The sequence below is a fragment of the Saccostrea cucullata genome, unplaced genomic scaffold (assembly GCF_032062105.1).
Source record: "Saccostrea cucullata isolate Sc308-1 unplaced genomic scaffold, CSIRO_AGI_Scuc_v1 ctg990, whole genome shotgun sequence".
Taxonomy (NCBI): Eukaryota; Metazoa; Mollusca; class Bivalvia; order Ostreida; family Ostreidae; genus Saccostrea; species Saccostrea cuccullata.
This window is the reverse complement of record NW_026938358.1, coordinates 16976-34749: the sequence shown is the minus strand read 5'-3', so window position 1 is coordinate 34749 and position 17774 is coordinate 16976. Positions and strand designations below refer to the sequence as shown.

At 32.4% G+C, this 17774-nt stretch overlaps 1 protein-coding gene across 1 annotated transcript; it reads right to left on the bottom strand.

Moving 5' to 3' along the window:
- Positions 1-3035: 3035 nt before the first annotated feature.
- LOC134250042 (uncharacterized) lies at positions 3036-15489 on the bottom strand. The gene is made up of 4 exons (XM_062732391.1): positions 15013-15489; positions 7733-7777; positions 6863-7092; positions 3036-3340 (listed from the first exon to the last, which is right to left on the bottom strand). The coding sequence occupies exons 1-4, from the start codon at positions 15089-15091 to the stop codon at positions 3287-3289; spliced, it is 408 nt and encodes a 135-aa protein (XP_062588375.1). The 5' UTR covers positions 15092-15489; the 3' UTR covers positions 3036-3286.
- Positions 15490-17774: the final 2285 nt, after the last annotated feature.

The window sequence follows — 17774 nt, the reverse complement described above, 5'->3', positions numbered from 1 at the left end:
TTTGTCAATAATTTACCTCGTTTTAGAAATTGATCATACGTAGAGCATGCTCTAACGTATCGAATAATAGTGAGATGGCAGCGAAAAATTACTGAGTCAATAAGGAAATATGGCGATGTGCAAGATAAGACCTGTGTACCTCTTGTTTAATTTTTTTTTATTCAAATGTAATGAGGGATCTATTTTAAAAATTCTACTAAAGAACTTTTTTGAAAGTTGTCTTAAGACCTTCAATGAGCAATCGATTTACTTTTAGAAAACAAGCAAAAGTGTCGTAAATCTTCCTATTTCTATAAAGTTATCGTTTCTATGCGTTTTAAATGAGTAAAAAACCTTCTCCAATGGTTCCCTTAAGGGAGTTACTTTTCACATCATAAAAATCTGAAAATCATTCTTAAATGTAAAATTGTTTCCTATATGACTTTTGCGTGTCGTTATTTGTCGCTGTAAAATCCAGTGATATCGAAAGTTGCCAAGGTTCACGTGTACTCAAGCTCGGTGTTAAACTCTTCTAAATGCTATAGGGTTTTAAAAAAAACCCATAAACTACTGCCCAGAAATTCAATTTTATTCTCTTTCTAGTTTAATAGAATATTTAATATACAAAAGTTAAAAAGACAAGAAAATGTCTCTAGACGAATCTTAACAGTGAGGTAACGATATACTGTAGAAGTAATTTTTTCCGCGTGGTATTAATTTACGCTAAGTACGCGGTCACAAATTCTCCGCGGGAATTTGTCCAAGCGTAGTTAATATAAAAGTAAGACATATAGTGACAATCTTGAAAATCCGGTAATTTTCTACCCGCGGATTATATATTATGACCCCGTGGAAAAAGTACGTCTACAGTGTTTATGGAGGACTTAGTGATGGGAGAAACTGCAAGTCTTGAATGTTGTGCGATTTTTCTAATGATATCAACATTTTTGTTTTCTTTTCAATTTTAAATAATTAGTGTTATTTACACATGAATAAAAGCAAATGTAGAATGATTTAAGTTTGTTTGAGCAACAATAAAATAAGGGGTTGAACTTGAAAACACACTATCTTCGCATCTTTTTAAAAACAATAAAATATCTATTAAAAGTACACAAGCACGGGTATGAACCTGTCTTTAATGCATATTAAAATCTATTATATTCACTGCTGCTATCATTCGTGAATAAACGTGATTCTCAATGAACTTTACTTCTATAAATGTTTTAAAACCCTGTGACGTCACACAAAAGGAGACTTTCCGGAAAGGTGATTTAGATTATATGTTTGTATAGCGGTATATACCAGTTCCATCTAATCTTTACACTTCAACTCTTATTAGTGTTTATAAATAATGATGTTCAGATCCTGATCTGTGTTGTTTGAATGGATCTCGGAGTTTGAGGTTGTTTGTAATCTTCATATTTTATTTCCAAAGATATTTTTTTGCGTTTAGTTAAAGTTATTTTTGTCTTAAGGAAATAATAGCAAATCATAATCAATGTTCTTAAAACCAGTTTCTTTGTCTTCTCGGAATTCTTAGGTGTTTATATGTGCCATGGGTCATTAAGGTATTTGTTCAAAATCTTTTTTGTTTCTTTATATAGTATTTTTATCTCCGTATCCTACATCTTTTTTATTTTGATAATAAAACTTTTCTATATGGCTTATTGGAAGGTAAGCAGCAACAATATTGAACGACTAATTGTTTATAGTTTTTTGCATCCATAGCTAATTTTTCATTAAGATATATGAGATGCTGCAGTAAAAGTGTTCATCAAAAATTGACGTATCACTTTGATCACAAAAACATGAACTATTTTCACCTGACTGAATCAATAAGCGATTTGCATGATGTATGTATAAGAAAAATGATATTATTAGATATCAAATTATATACAGTTTACAGTAATCAGGCTCAAAAGAACATGGAAGCAATTCAAACTAGGAACAAAGGAACATAGGTGGTTGGGTCAAATTCAAGAGTAGTTGAGCATGCCTGTTAACCGGCCAGACCCATGGTAGACTGCTCTTTATCATCAGTCAAGCGTAAAAAAAAATTATATATTGAAGGCCAGATTAAGTCGATACAATATATCCTGGTGAGTTTTAGATAAAAGATACCACACATCTGTTTCATATTGAGATATTTTACTTGAAAAAGACGTTAATGGTAATCTAACATAAACGTGAGGACTTTAACTTTTCTTTCGTCAACTTCCCTTACTTATGCAGCAATATACCTTCATCACCTGCATACGGAGTTTATGTATTTCATTTGAGTCGATACGCAAGAGCATGCTCTACGTACGAACAATTTCTAAAACGATGTAAATTATTGACAAACAAGTTAATGAAACAAGAATATCTGCAGTCTCGTTTAAAGTTATCATTTCTTAAGTTCTATGGATGATACAATGACCTTGTCTGTAAATACAATTTATTATTGAATAAAATGCTGACTGACTTTTTTCATACTAAGGAAAGATATGGAGATAAGAAAGATATGGAGATAACGAATAGTATTCAATCTCAAAGCCCATGAAACATTTGGAGATAACGAACAGTATGCAATCTCAAAGTCCATGAAACAATACAAATTAGGAGCAGAGCAAACACGGACATCCGGAACATCAGAGGTGGGATCAGGTGCCATGGAGGAGTGAGCATCCTCTGCTGACGGTCACACCCGCCGTGTGCTACTTGTCATGATCGGGAAATAATTGTTAGCCATTATTTATACACTTAATTGGTGAAGTACATTGTAAACATATTTTGACCTTTACTCAGCATCATGACTATTGAGCAGTGAGAACTCCTTATCGTATCAACGCCTACTGTAATTCGCCGCGTCATTTTTAAAGTCTACATAAAAAACTGCAAATTTCACTTCAGAGTGTTGAGTTCTTGACTAAGGAACAGTAAAGCAAGTCAAAAGTTTACCTCTGATAAAACCTGTCTTTAAATAGTATGATTTTAATTTCGTTACGTCGTAAGGGAACTGAGTCCAAGTTATCTGAATACTACCAAACATTGATGATCACAAATGAACGACAAGAGAAAAATTCATTCTTTAATAGTCATACTAAATAAGAATAACAAACACAGGTTCATTAAATATATATCTTTCTTTGGATTTTTTCAGAACTTATTTGACCACTGATGATATGTATGAGTCTATGAGTGGGTTTCCTTTTAAAACAGAGAAAAGGTAAGACAATCAGATGAGTGCATAAATAATTAAGTCAAACTTTATTAATTATAACAACTTGATCTAGTTGAACATAAAGTCCGGGAAGTATTGTCTTTTTTATCGGAGATATTCCTCTTCGTCTGTCAACGCTGCCATTTCTCGTTTTAACAGCTGAAAAATACAAAGGAAGACCAATGAATTACATAACTGAGTGTTATTAAAGATCTTTGAGTTAAGTTGCTCAGTGCCCAGAGCCCTAATCAAAGAAATTCAATTTTAGTTTACATAAACAAAGATAATAGAAAAAAATAAATGAAAAAGAACATCATATTGACTGGAGATCTATTTATAAGTTTACTATACAATGCAATGTAAACATACACATTTTCATAGACCCCTGGAATCATGCGATAAGGAATCGGGAGCCAAGACAAAGAAAATATCCCCTTTCTAACGGTCACACCCAAAGTGAGCCTTACGTACGGACCAGGTAGACGGATATGAAAGATGCAAAGCAGAGAGAGAAAATTGTATAATAATGGTGTTCTACAAAGAAACATACTTCCTTTCATCCAAAGAAAAAGGTAAATCGTTTGCAAAAAAAATACGATTATCTGCCATTGTTACAATGATGAGGAAATGCTTAGATTTATTGTAAATTGAATATATTCGTAGTAATCTGAGTATAAAATTGAGAAAAAAATAGGATAATCGTGGAATAATTTTTACCGTTGGAGTGTAAGGTGCACCATCATCAGATGTGATTTAATCTATTTAACAGATTCGCCTTTACTGTTAAACGTTTTTTCTGCAGTATTAGTGAAAAATAAATCGTTTTTCTGAATCCCCCTATGACATGATACCTAATTGTGGTGAGAAGGCCGTATGAAGATTGCATGGCTGCGCTGAGAATTAATAACCGCACTAAGCACATCACAGAGGGGAAATCTCTCGTGAGAATTAACACAATTCAATATAACGGACAATGGATTGACTGAAAGCGTCTACTTGACATGTCGGGATCGTTATACAATAAAAATAAACAACGGTCCAATTGTATAAATGAAACGGCGATATGAAATATTTAAAAGGCGCTGATTGCTTTTAGAATAGAATACCAGCATAAGAGTATCATAAACGATTTCTGAACATCATACGGAATCCGTATTGTTACTCTGTCAAAGATTTAGATCTATAGTTTTATAAATATTTATTACAGTCATATTTTCAAATTGCCGGAAAAGGGCAATGGCGTCATTAAATTTGAATCTTTAAGGTTTGCATAATTTTGGAATACCTTATCATTTCGTTTAAAGAAATATGTAGAATACAATACATAATTACTTATTAATCTCAGTGTTATGTTCAAGGAAATCAAGAAGGCTTTTTCCCGCGTATATATTTATCAACCAATCAGATCTTTATAGTTCCTCTAAAACTAAAAATGAATTGAAAGGGACATCCTTAATATTAAAGAATAATAACTATTTTGTCTATGTAATTCATAAAAAAAAAGATTGATATCATATCATGGGATTGCCAAAATGTTCTTAGTTCCGGGTAGGACGGCACTTTGTTTTGAAACAAAACTTTCAAAAATTGAGGCAAAATTTTGCATTAAACTTCGAGTCTAGCACCAGAAATAAGTATAATGTCTGCATAATCTCATATTCAGGTTTAAGAACAGTCCATAAAAAATTTATTAGCCATAAATAATTTATTACATTTCCATTTCTCTTGGTCGAGGTTCAAGAATAACTAAGATGACCAGATTTTCCCTAGAGAGAATACTATGCAAAACAAGTGTATTCAGTACTCAGTAACTTGTCTAGACAAACAAACAGAATCAATGGTCTGAGAACTATATAAGCAAGCTTTGAGCCAAGAATGTGAGAAGAGATTACAAATTCATCTCTTATGAAGATTTACACCACAGTCTCTGAAATAGCCTAATCCGTGCCGGTGAAGTAAAAAATAGCCTATCATTCAATCATATTCACTGAGATAACCTCTTCGTGACGAAAAAGTAACTGAGAAGTGACGATCAGGTTATTGAAATAATTTTATCCTTGAAGAAAAAGTCACTGAGCTTATCATCCTTGACGATAAGATCATTAAGCTAACCTTTGTTTGATGATAAAGTCACTAAGATGACCTCTCTATGATAGTAAAGGTCACTAGGATAACCTTTTTTTGACGATAAGGTCACGAACATAACCTATCGTCAAAACCTATCCATGACGATAATATTGATATATCCTTGATTATAAATCAGCCAGACGACATTACCTTGACGATAAGGTCACTGAGATAGCCTATCTGTGACTATAGGGTCATTGAGATAAACAAGTCGTGACGATAAAGTCACTAATATAACTTATCTGTCATAAAAAGTCCTTAAAATAACTAATAGGGATAAGGAAATTGAGATAACTTGTTCTTGAAGTTACAAACACTGTGATAGCTCCTCTGTGACTATAACGTCAAAGCCATGGGCTTTTTGTGACGGTGATGTTATTGCGAAATCCTAACTATGACAGTAGGTTACTGAGATATCGTGTTTGTGATGGTAAGGTTACTGAGATATCCTATCTGTGATGGTAAGGTTATTGAGATATCCTATCTGTGATGGTAGGATTATTGAGATATCGTGTCTGTGACGGTAATGTGACTGAGATATTCTATCTGTGATGGTAAGGACACTGAGGTATCCTATCTGTGATGGTATGATTATTGAGATACCGTGTCTGTGACGGTAATGTGACTCAGATATCCTATCTGTGATGGTAAGGTTACTGAGATATTCTATCTGTGATGGTACGATTATTGAGATATCCTATCTGTGATGGTAAGGTTACTAAGATATCCTATCTGTGATGGTAAGGTTACTGAGATATCCTATCTGTGATGGTAAAGTTACTGAGATATCTTATCTGTGATGTACGATTATTGAGATATCGTGTCTGTGACGGTAATGTGACTGAGATATTCTATCTGTGATGGAAAGGTTACTGAGATATCCTATCTGTGATGGTACGATTCTTGATATATCGTGTTTGTGACGGTAATGTGACTGAGATATTATATCTGTGATGGTAAGGTTATTGAGATATTATCTGTGACCAAATATCCTGTGACGTTATGTTAATGAGATATCCCATCGGTGACGTTAAGCTTATTGAGATATCCCATATCCCATCAATGACGGTAAGGTTACTGAGATGTCCTATATCTGACGTTAAAGTTACTGAGATATCCTATCTATGACGGTAAGGATTTTGAGATGTTCTATCTTTGACGGTTATGTTTTAACATAATCTGTCTGTGACGAAAAACTCACTATCTATGACTATAAGGTCTCTGCAATAACTTATCTGTGACCATAAAGTCTATGTAGTGGCTTTTCTTTGACGACGAAGAAAAATCAAGGCCATCTTTAAAAAATTGTTTGTTTCCCCTCTCCCGACCGACTGGCTAAAAATGAACAAACTCAATTTTTTTAAAACCCCACGAAGTAATCATTTCTTTAAAGTACTCTGCAAAATAGAATTTAAAAAATTATCATTGAAATTCAAATTTTCTGAGAAAAAATTCTCACCTACCTACCAACTCGATATTTCCAGACAGATTCGTTAGAGGCCAGCCAAACAATTTTCTAAATGTGGCCCAAATCAAAAATTACATAGTATTTACCTGCTCCTGTAAAAATTCTCTGATTTCTTGTTCTTTAATGCTAGAATCGTCTTTATCTGATATATCGGAGTCCAATGGATAAAAGCTATCTAAATCGTTATAATATTTTTCTTCTGTTGGGTAAGAATTCAATCTTTTTAAGAGAACACTTCTAAGCAGAGTTCGTCCCATATCATCAGCTCTTTTATCAACCTCCTGTCGCGAGGGGGACCATGATCTCTTTCCATTTCCTGTCGAAAATAAAAGTGTATTTGAAATGTATCTAAATTGTTTTAAAATGAAAATGTAGAATGTTTTACACTATTACGTTTCATGTTTGTTTGGGTATGTAATGATTTATTTGTGGCTGAAGGGTATACTTCCACCCTATCTTTCTGAGAGCCGCTGAGAAGTTTCCAGGGATCTGTGTATTATTCCCTCTTTACAGACTTATTTTGTTTCAAGGTTTTTGAGACATTTCAATGTTCCTTATTTGTTCCTATTTTATTTCCTGATTTCATATCTCCTGTCATTGAATTTAGTAAAAAATGTTTTTGAAAGCTATAGCAATAATGAAGTTCTACTCTTTTTTTTTAAATTTACATGTATTTCTGTATGACCCATTCCTTTGAAGCTAATTAAGTTACATTAATTAATTCTGTATTGACAAGAACGTTACATCTATACTGGAGTCGCAGAACAGTTAATTTTGCCGCTTTATCCTTCCGATTACTTTGCAATAATTTTGAAATTGATTAACAGCAATAAGTATTATTAATGTACATGAAAAAAGTTCTTTGTGAATTTAAATATTATTTAATCAATCTCCATGTAATGAACTTCAATGTCCGTAAGTTCTACATGAAAATAATAAAACATGAGAATACATACCTCCAAAGCACATGTGATTTGCCCAGGGTCCTTTGCATTTCGCTGCTGTAATAAAAATTGATATAAAATGATATATAACAACAAGATATCATGTTATAAAAGATTGGAGATAACGAATAGTAATCGATCTCAAAAACTAAGTATAAAATCGTAATTTATTTCTATCTTTCTAGAGAAAAAAAACATAAAATCCAATTTGTCTTTGAATTTGTGTTCTTAAGGAATTTTGTAAGGAAATATTCTCTTTTCATAATTCTTTTGAGATTAGTGTTTTTAAGCCAGTGAGGATGATTAAAATTGGAAAATCTTAATTCCTTCACAGGCACAGCTGTTTTGGAATTCCTATAAGACTTTTGCAATGAAGAGAGATAGGGAGACAGCCAATTACTTAAACTTTCATCAGGAACATAATTATCTGTAGGGAACAAAAATTCTGTGAATATCTCAAACAAGCTTAGCTTTTCCCGCCCTTTTATTTTGATGAAGTGGACTTGAACAAGCACTAGAGGGCATCAAATGAAATTCAGAATCAGCGAGTCATCAAAAAAGAAAGATGATGTCGTATCGGACTTAATTGTCCGACAAAGTACGCCATTTATCTGTCGAAATTAAACACTCAAACAACAGGGAAAACAATCAGAAAACGGCAATATTACAGTGAGTGACCCTGCGTCCATCACTTGGGGAATTTCCCACAGGAAAATGAAATCTGTTAGTTAAAAATCGGAGTTGTCCGTAAATAAGGGAATCATTTGCCTTGCTGTCAACCTGTTGTTTTAAGTTCTTTTATAAAGAAGAGAATCTGTTCAGATAATTTTTGCTAATTTTACTCTAAAGGCGAAGGTTGCAACCTGAAATTGAATTAACCATCTATGCTTCCATTCAATCACACAGCATTAACAACCCCCTGCAACCATCAATTGGTATTAAAAAATTCCAGCGTTAAAAATCGTGATACTTCTCTTAGTTTAAAAAATGCACTATTAAATGTCATGAATGCAATCCCATGAATTGTTAGTGTATTACAAAACTTCTGTCCAAAGTATAATGCAAGGGTTGGGCGAGAACATATAATCTCGATCATGAAAGTGAAATGAAATTCGATGTCAAGACGAGATCTTTTTGTATTGGTTTAGAAAAGATGATGTTCATAATAGGAAGATAATTTTATTAAATGCTGAGAGTAAAGAAAAGGAAATGTACTGAAAGCCACATCTTGAATAACCACGTAACCACGACTTGGTGATCAAAACGATTGGTCTAAAGTCGCAGAATAAGGAGTTAATCCTGACCTAGCTGGTGGGAATCACACTGCGGGACCTGGAGACTGGTCCTTTGGATGAGGCAATTTGAACCTAGAACCTTGTCCCAGTAGGAGGTACTGACAAGAAAAGAATCCTCACTATCAAAAAGCTTAAATGTCGAGTACAGGTCGAAATGTGCAGCCCTCCTCCGGCAAATAGTTTTATTAAAATATGACACACGAGAAAAAAAAACACAGAAAAGAAACAAAATTATAATCCGAAAAATAACACTTTGGATAGTTGTTTGTATTCAAATATAAAATGAAGTTAAAGTGAGCCCTAATTTTATAAAGTTTACATTAACTGACCTTTTCTTTTTTTAATTTTAAAATGCTTTTTTCTGAGTGGTTTGAAGAGACTCAAAAAAGAAATATTAACTTCTTGAACTTAAACAAATTATGTTTATTTCCAGTTTAAAGAGACATAACAAAAAGAAACGCTTGTGTCCCTCTAAGTGTAAAAAAATATATTTCCTTTTTTGGCATTTAACTTCCTTTAATGAATTCTTACAAGGAGAATTCTATAGATGTTTATTTATACTTCTGCGGAGAATTTCGCCCACACTAACACTTCAATTAAAAATAACTACATATCATCAGCACCAATTCAATTACAAACAACTACATATCACTGGAATCACTTCACTACAATAACCAAAACAAGATAATTACATTTCACAAAATTTACTACTAGTTTACACCTTAGTTTCAAATTAAGATGGTAATAACTTTTCTTTTTTTACATTTGAGAAGAAAAATAGATCACAATGGGATTTAAATTTAGAAAAGTTAACATAAATTCACGAAGCAATGAGCTAGGCTCGACCGCACTATCGTGTTCTGGGGGTTCATAATCTATATATCATCATCCCGTCATGAGAAGAAGGTATAAATATTGAACACATAATTACTCTTATAGTATTTTCCCCCAAAACCTTCGTTAACAAAACAATAACTAGCTTTGGCATTTAAAATCGCTGTTAAAGTTTCAGCTAGTGTAAAGTTTTTTTTCTACTCTGTTTACAAATAAATATTTGTCTTAATTTGTCTTGAAAACTAATTAACAATCTTGGAATTATTAAATCGGGCATTAACTAGATTCTCTGAAGTAAATTTATATCCCAACGTTAGAACCAGCATGATGTACTTGTCAAAAAGCCAAACAGAAATGTCAAAGCATCACTTGGACAGATTCAATAAAATAGGATGAAAACGAGCACATGTCAATATTTGAGAAACAAAAGCAGAGCGATTTTATTGAACGCAAAACTTTCCGTAAACATCTGGTTAAATTTGATACGATATCTTACACAAATATTTTCCCACAGCCAATAAATTCAAGAGAGATGAAGCGAAATCAAAGCGAACTGCACTCGTTCGATTGTTGTATTCCGAAAGATAGGATAAAACAATCCGGGGAATCGCCCAATATACAGTAGCCATCGATAATTTTTACAAAGAACAGGCATATTGAGTCACCATTGATCAGTTGCTCATATTAACACACGTAAAACATAATAAAATGACTTTAATTAAACAAATACCACGATTCCAGGTCGAAAAAAGCTATGTTCATTTTGAAAAATGATCTTTTTAATACACGGTACTCTAAAAAGAAATTCCATTACACGTAATACGTACAAACTTTCCTTAATTCCTATATTTCGCAACCTAAAAGATCCCTTATACATTTTTCAACAGACAAGAAAACACCGGGTACTTTGCTTATAAAAAGTTTCTATCTGTTTGGAATGAACATGCATTCTGAAATGAGCATAAATATGTATTCTCTAAGAGAAATGTCAGTCATTCAGAAGCAAGGAGTTTGAATTCCTATCAGACCATAAATGCGCCTTCAAGGAAACGCTCACCAATAACTCGAAAACTTAGGAACTTTCTACACTTTAAATAACCATTCCTTGCGATAAATTACAGACCAAAAGAACTTGTTTAATTTTAATACATTTTAAATGGTCATCTACAAACTCACCCTGTCAAAGGCACTCTGATTCTACACACAAGTATTTTGATGTTGATAATATTAAAGTGATTCTTGAGTTTCTAATTGACAATGTCCATACTGTTTTGGGAGAGGAGTTCTTCCACGAGTCCATAGATATTTATTGTGTCTCTTATTTTGTATTCATTTTACTTTGATTTTTATGTTTAAAATAAATTAAAATATAATTCTTGTCATATTTTTTATTTCGACGCAATTCAGAAAAAAATAATTCGTTATAATTCCAACGTTTAGTTTGGTATAATGTAATGAACATGATATAAGAAATACCACAGAATCGGACACATCTGTTACAAATTTGGATATTTAACTAAAGAAAGAAATCATGGCAAATTGACACATGAGGTTTACGTAAAAGTGACGATTTTAAATTTTCTATTTTCATTTTTTCTCTCATTTTTATCTGCATATGCAGTTATTCTTTCCCAGTAAATTCGTTATGCAAAACAAAGTCTTTGTATCGTCAGTTTCTAACACCAGAGAGGCCTTTGATAAATATATTGATATAGAAGGATAACAACAATCTAGTCTCAAATAAAAATAACTTTGTAACTATAATCTGTAGTTAAACTAAATGTAAATTGAAGTTCTTCATCTAAAATGGTAGAATTGTAGACTCATCTAGCCTTGTTCACAACTTACTCGTACCCTATATAGCAAACGGGGTTTGTGACTGGTCGGTAGGGGATGCTTCCAGGGGTACTCCTTCATGACACCTGTTCCTACCCCTGGTGTTTCAGAGGTTTTTAATAGCTCCACACATGATGTTTTCATAAAATGGACTTTAAAGAATGAACAAAGTTTGTTGTTTTAAAATTCTGCATTATTCTTATATCCCAAAACACAATTTTGCTTTGGAGATAAGACGGAAAATAAACGGAAACAAAATAGCAAATTTGAGGTTTTCAAAAATCTGATGAAAATATTTTCAGGTTTTATAAATAGGAAAGGAAAATAGAAAACATTCCTCAACAGTGAAAGGCAGTGATTTAGCTTCTGGATCAGAAAGCAATGAGTACATTTTTATTAAAATTAAAACTATCTAGTAAACATCCATTTTGGTTAAAATTCTAAACAACAAAGTTGATTAAGACGGACAAAATGACTATATTCAAGAAATAAACGAGATTCAACGCAAGATATCAATATAATTCTTGCTTTAAAGACAGAAATGCATTACCCCAGGCCTAAACTGAGTGATAAAGAAGCACTCTTAGCTCAGCTCCAGAAGGAAACAACCCTTTATTTGTCTCAGCAAAGAAAAAAATACCGGGATATTTCCTCTAGCTCATTAAACTTAGAAGGAAAACCCTGTTAGCTCCTGTACTGAGGGGAGATAGAGATCCTTTAACTCATTAAGGAGAAAGTGCATCGAGGTCTGTAGACTGGAACGAGGAAGCATCACTAACTCTCAATAAAGAGGCAACCATTGACTCATGTATGGATGAAGTGTCTTTTATCTTGTTAACAAAAGGAAGTACCTTTCAGAGATAAAATATTCAATTGCCCTAAAGAACAAAAGTTAACGCATATCATTTAGAAGAGAAGTTCTCATCATCACGATTTGTGCTTTGATTCAAATACTGATAAATGTAAATTCAAAATACTCTCTCTTTAAGTCTTCAATTTGAAATACCGATTATATACTACGAGAAACAAAGCAAAAATTCCCACGAATTCATCTTTTTTTATTTGACACGTTATATGTATAAAGAGATAACTCGTTACATGACTGTATCTAATCCCGTCGTTTTACGTGTTTCAGGTGAAGAGACTGTTTTGTTGGTCACTGTAATGAAATCATTTTTTTCTGTAATATCCCTTTTTATCGGTTATTTTGAACTTGTTCACACACCTTGTAAAAAGAAACATGCGGCTTGGATGTAGCAGATTTCTATACATTTTGTTTCTTGATGTAGAAGCCGTACAAAAACCAATATTGTTAGTGTTAATTTTGGAGGATGAAATCAAATTTCACAGCATTCTCTAATGTTTTTTACTTGTTTGTTGAGCTTTTCAATCAAGTATTTTTGTTTTGAAGGTGTAAATTGGAATGTTTTATAAGCTCTGAAAATCAATATATCCCGTTTACATCAGCCATTTCATTCCTACAACTCATCGATAGATGAAGATAATAAATATGACCTTTTTTAAAATTCTGGTCACATAAAAATTTGATACGGTTGACCAAAGGCTAAAATTAAAACAGAGATATCAAATCACTATGCTAAACGGTTTTCACATATGCCACTTAATTAGATTGCATGTATCTTTTTGCCTGTTTCCTAAGACTGGATTTTGGAAATGCTATTAGACTGAAGAATCCATCTCTTTCTTTCTTATTACCTTTTTACGACGTTATTTTAGCAATAGCAATTTTAATTTGAAAACAGAACTAGTTGTGACCTTTTTCCCATGTGGTTATAACTGGTGAAAAAGTAGTTTTCCTGTGGCCGGGAAACGTTAATTTTGCAATAGCAAACAAATCAACGCCACTTTGATTTGAAAACAGAACAAAACTATGTATATATTTGTATTCAGAGTTCTTTAACATTTCTAAAATTAATTTCTTTTTTTATCTTTTAGGCCTTAATGTCATTTAATTTTCTCGTGATTATTCAAAGTATTTCCAATTTCTATGTTATCACCAATCCATTATAATGTTAGAGAATACAACGAACCTTTAAAAAGATCAAAATGAAATTATTTTTAAAAACTAGTTATATATATATTTTATATAATACTTTACAGAAACCATTCGAAAGGTGCATGATCGTTGTTCAGTACGATCCTTAATTTTATTTTATGCTCCACGGACAAAAAATGTTTTGAGGAGTAGCAACAAGATATGACGTTGTGGAACCGATCTAGACATCATGAAAAGCCTGATTAGTGATTACTTGGAGCTTTAAGCAATTGAATCTTTTCGGTCCGTCATTACTAAAATAACCATGTTATAAAGCATCATTTACGGCATCTTAAAGATATTCTCTCCAAAAATCATCAAAATAATTTGCAATACATTTGAAGGATAACATCCTGTTTTACAATTTATCCTAAGGACACAAATACCAAAGATCTATGAAACATCAACCAAATAATAGCTTAAATTGTTCTCAATTTAGTAAGCAAAGGATATCATACAGCATTAAATCCAAACATGAAAATACTACCAAATAAAATTAGACAATTTCATTGACTTTCTGAAAATCAAGTTATTTATCATTCTTTAAATTTCTCTCTTGATGCAAGGGTCAAACTTAAAATTTCTCAGCAAATTTTAATACAAAAAAATCTGTAGAAAACTGACAAATAGCACCAATAAACCAACTTTTTCTATTGATACCTCAAGGAACCCGATGAAAAAGAATACCATATCCTAGTATGTGTGAATTTCTGATCAGCTGATAGCGGGGAAATGAACAATCAAATGTAAATCTCCCTAAACAAACAGAACATACTCAGATCTATATATCGACAAAAACTACTCTGCATTTTATAAGGCAATTTTCCATAATGTGCAACCATGAGTTTTTCTTTTTTTTTCTTTCGGAGATTGCAATATCGAATAATCCCCTTCCCTGAAACATTTAAGAGTCACGATATTTTTTTAGTTCTCAAACTTTTGGAGTTTAGATATTTTACCTAATTGTCTCATGTTTCGAATAGTTTAAATTAACAACGCAAAAGTAAGAAAATTTAGAATTTATAAATGCTTAAAGAAAACTGGCAATCATGTCAGATGGGGTTTAATCGAGTTTCACCTCTAATGTTGCTTTTATTCTTCAAGTTTTCCTACAATAAACATGAGACAATTTCGTTGTAAGACACTAAAATTTGATAAAAATGATGCAAAATGAGAGAAAAAACTCGTGTACCTTGATATTCTCAAAACAAACTGAGTTCCTTTTATGGAATTTCCTTAATAAAATTGAGCCTAAATCATTAGATACTTACCTGTAACAGAGGAAAGCTGGACTGAGAAATAAACACATAAGGTAGCACCAACTAAGACAAAGCTTGATGAATTTCGCATTTCCTGTCTAAAAGTCTCTACAGTTATCAGAATACAGTCCACTACAATTATAAAAGCACTAACCAATCAGATAGGCACTAAAGTTTTCCTTGTGCAATGAAAAAATAATGTTCGTGAGCATTGATATTTTATCTTTAACTCTGAGAGCGTTTTAACTAGCTGTAGTTTTAGTATACGATGTCCGCCCCCAATCAGGAGTGCTGGTCCGCACTGGTGCGCTTACTTGCTAGAGGAATTAAAAAATGGTCTTCCAATAGTAATCGCTACATGTAATTGGATAAATATTCCACCCCAAAACTGCTACGTCACCGAAGCGTCAGACGAACAGGTGCGTGGCCTCGGTATGATAAAACCGTTGAAGCTTGATGAGACTGTAATAGTTTATCAATACAGAATTGATTGGATCTTTATGCATAAGTGATGTTTCAATGCAGTACTAAGTAGATGTTCCGTTATTGGTAGCATGTGAAAGTGTGAAAAAGCGTGTCTGATCTGCTGCAAGATATCTTATTTGTTATGTTCCTGACTTTAACGTCAATGACACGACATAAACTTGAAATGTTTCGCGGGTGAAAACAGCAGAAACTACAATGATATGACTTAAGACACGAAAAACGAATGAAACAAAGACATCCTGAGAAATGTATAGCAAAGGGTGACTTGGCTGTTTAAAAAATATTAAAGTCATTCCTTTAAACAATATTTGTGCTTTGTTTACGAGGCTTCTTTTGAAATTTTAAAACTCTTCTAATAACTGTATGTTTGGTAGAAAACAATTAACCTTTCTTCCCAGGGTTAGCGTTAGGGTCCGCCTTCAGAAGGGTTTTCCTTCAAAAGATTGAAATAAGGAACGATGATTAATCGCAGGCATCTAATAAAAATACATAAAATTGAACAATGATCTGCCAACGGGAGTTTACATATAAAGTAATAAAGTGAATTACAACCTAAAAATATGTTGCTTGTGCAAACACGGTCATTATATCAACAAAAGATTTTGTGAAAAGGATACAGATGAAAAGCCTTGTTACAGTGACTTATTTGTCAGTAGCTCTTGTCCTTTAAAATGGGTTTAACTTAGAAAATAATCCTTTGTGCCGAATCATTTGGAAAACTTTAACAAAATATGCAGGTGATATTGGAATATTATTACTTGACCAGTTGACGGTTAAACAGCTTAAGTCACCATTATTTTTTCTTGCTGTTTAGTAGTAATTCTGGGAATAATGTTTCGGTAAAACGTCTCATATGAAACAGATATGGTAGACTCTGTATATAGTTCAGTATTCTGAGTTCACTGGGATGTATCGAGGAAACCTATTGATGAGTGTAACTATTCTTAATTGTCAAATATCATAAATAAAATCCTTTAGATATTTGAATGTCGAATTGAAAGTCACAACAAAAGTTTCCTTCTAATGCCGTAGTTTAGCTTTGGGGAAGAGAGAGAGAGAGAGAGAGAGAGAGAGAGAGAGAGAGAGATGAACTAATGTTTATTATCTCCATATATTTCAAGTGAATTATGAAATGCTCCACTCCTCTAGAACAAGTTCGTTTGCTTTACTCTGACATGATGACCTGTATAACGACTTTATAGTTTCCGCTTGTATTTTGTGTCACTAATTTTCGTGTAGTAGAACGTTTGATGAGACAGGTATGCATTCTGATAATTTTAAAACTATTTGCCCAAAAGCCTTCTGGTTTGTGAATGTAATATCGATTGTTAAAAGAAACAACTCTTTTACTGCAAGGTCTTCAATGAAAAAAGTGATGATAGTGAAAATTATCATGATTATCTAGGTTTTAAAGAATAGTTTTTGAAAATTTGCTATTATTATTATTACTATTGTATTTAAACATAAATCATTATGTGTCGAAAAATACTATAATAGTAAAATAGTATCTTTATTTTTCATGAATACCGAGGGATAAGATATGAACTATTTTCAATAATTTTTTTTTTTTGCTTTTTTAATTAGGATACTTTTACACACACTTAATTTGGATATTTAAATTTTAATATATGTTATTATGTTACTTAGGGAAGAAGTGTTAATGGTCCATACAATGAGATTTTCAGCAAATACAATTTAACATTAATTCAAATGTTGACTGACGATTTTCATACTTATTGTTGGGTTATTGAGTACAATCTAAATTATCAACGTTAATTTCCGATAATGACAAGGAGCATACGCCGGTGTGACCGATCGGCAGGGAATGCTCACTCCTCCATGGTACCTGATCCCACTTCTAATGTTTTGGAAGTCTGTGTTTGCTCTGTTATATTGAGTATTGTTAATGGATTGTTGAGCTTGAATCCTGTTTGTTATCTCTGTATGATTCATTTAAATCGTTTTACTTAAAATAAAATGTTCTTGAATAATCAAAGATAGAGGACAAATATTGTCGATATAAACTCTAAATGTGACTGATTTATGAATTATTATTTTCTTTTTTGACATTCCAATGGTCAGTAAATTTCTGTTTATCATCGTCAATGAAGCTATGCTTATGTAATTACAAAAATGTACTTGCGTTGCCTTGTATCCGATAACAATGTTTTAAATCACCTTTAATTTTCAAAAACTCATTTAATTACAGATGTATAAATCAGATCATATTTATTTACGCCATTTCAGCACTCAAAATTAATTCAAAATTAAAAAAATAGACATTGTAA

Bases quoted from the DNA above. Each gene is read 5' to 3' on its own strand.
- LOC134250042 (XM_062732391.1), bottom strand. From the start codon at position 15,091: ATGCGAAATTCATCAAGCTTTGTCTTAGTTGGTGCTACCTTATGTGTT. The intron at 7,778-15,012 runs GTAAGTATCTAA...TTTTTATTACAG, and splicing joins CCAGCTTTCCTCTGTTACAG to CAGCGAAATGCAAAGGACCC. The intron at 7,093-7,732 runs GTATGTATTCTC...TATTTTCGACAG, and splicing joins AAATCACATGTGCTTTGGAG to GAAATGGAAAGAGATCATGG.